Source organism: Coenobita brevimanus, chromosome 16, assembly GCF_032717465.1.
Source record: "Coenobita brevimanus isolate Jiangsu-jjx chromosome 16, ASM3271746v2, whole genome shotgun sequence".
Taxonomy (NCBI): Eukaryota; Metazoa; Arthropoda; class Malacostraca; order Decapoda; family Coenobitidae; genus Coenobita; species Coenobita brevimanus.
The window spans coordinates 32,550,646-32,551,986 of record NC_136969.1 but is presented as its reverse complement, the minus strand read 5'-3'; the positions used below and the strand labels follow the sequence as shown (position 1 = coordinate 32,551,986).

The 1,341-nt window shown below is 35.5% G+C and overlaps 1 protein-coding gene across 1 annotated transcript in view; it reads left to right on the top strand.

Moving 5' to 3' along the window:
• The first annotated feature begins 733 nt into the window (after nt 1-733).
• The window catches only part of LOC145390878 (uncharacterized), a 32,864-nt gene continuing 32,256 nt past the window's right edge, over nt 734-1,341 (top strand). The window contains exon 1 of the mRNA XM_080265617.1: nt 734-881. Within this exon, the coding sequence (XP_080121743.1) occupies nt 734-881 (148 nt within the window). The remainder of the gene's footprint in view (nt 882-1,341) is intronic.

Genomic DNA, 1,341 nt, shown 5'->3' with positions numbered 1-1,341 from the left:
AGTGGCGTCTGCTCCACATTGCTCATCCTAGGACGGACAACAACACACCGATAAATATCCTTCATATGGTACTATGAAAAAAAATCACAAAAATTACTATTTTTGCTTAAGTATAGTCTTTGTTTTAACTCCATGTTATGATATAAGCTGTAATTTGGGTGGTATCATTGAACCGAAATAAAGATATTTCCATATTTTTGTTTACGCTTACAGCATCCTGGAGAAAAATTAATTTTAGGATTTCGAGCCTAAAAAATTACTTTTTTAATATTTCACTTTTATTTTTAATGTTTTATTATAATGGTAATATATTTGATCCTACCCATCCTGTTTCGTAATACATTCTTTAAAATCTTTGCCTCATATTTAAAGGCTATAATTTCATTCAATTGTATTAAATAGTGTGAGAATGCATTGTATGTTGAAATAGAATATATAAATCAACAAAACTATTTGTGTACATCGTATTTCACGCAACCACCACCAGAGGAGGAGGATCAGCGATTTGTTTTTCATATACGAAACTGCGACAACGCAATAGTGCAATGCTGCATGTTATTTATGGCAGGTTGGCTTTACAAAGCAGTGTTTTGGATTACCTGAAGTTGCAAATTTACCAGAGCAACCCAGTCTTTCGATTTAATCAATGATCTGTCCCAGTAAATCGTAATTGCCGCGAACATCCAAGTTCGTCATAGAAAAAAAAATCTAATATTTTGGCAGCAGAAGCAAGATGTCGTCTGCAGCTGGAGGGTCTCTGCAGGACCGAACATTAAATAAAGTGGCCCTTTGTTCGGCTGTGTTCGCTGGCTTTGCCTACGTTGGGTATTCCTACGCCAAAACAGCTTTCTGCAGGAAGTTAGCCAAAAGGAATGACCTCTGTAAGTATATGTATGTAGGTAGAGAGGTTGAGTGACATGGGCGTGGGTGACTATTGATGTATGGGAGGGGATAATTGATGGATTTGGTGTCGTTGAGTTTTATCTTACTATTCTTTGAAGGATGGCAAAACTGAAAATATTAAGAAAGAGTAATATATAATATGACCTGTATTCAGAGACACGGGCATGGCCATTCATTGTTTTCAATTGAGATCAGCTTTTCACAGGTTACTTGTTATGTTTCATATTTTAGATAAAGGACGTTTATAAAATATTACCTTTGAAATACATTGAGATTTGTTTTTATCACTGACACTGTCAGCCCTGCGAAGTTAGGCAATCACCTAGAACAAAACTTGCTGCCAGTTCCCAAATACATGTCTCACTTTTGGTGTACTTTCAAATTCTCTGCTGATATGTTTGGTTTGTATAATTTCAGCTGATTAATTTAGTATAGGGT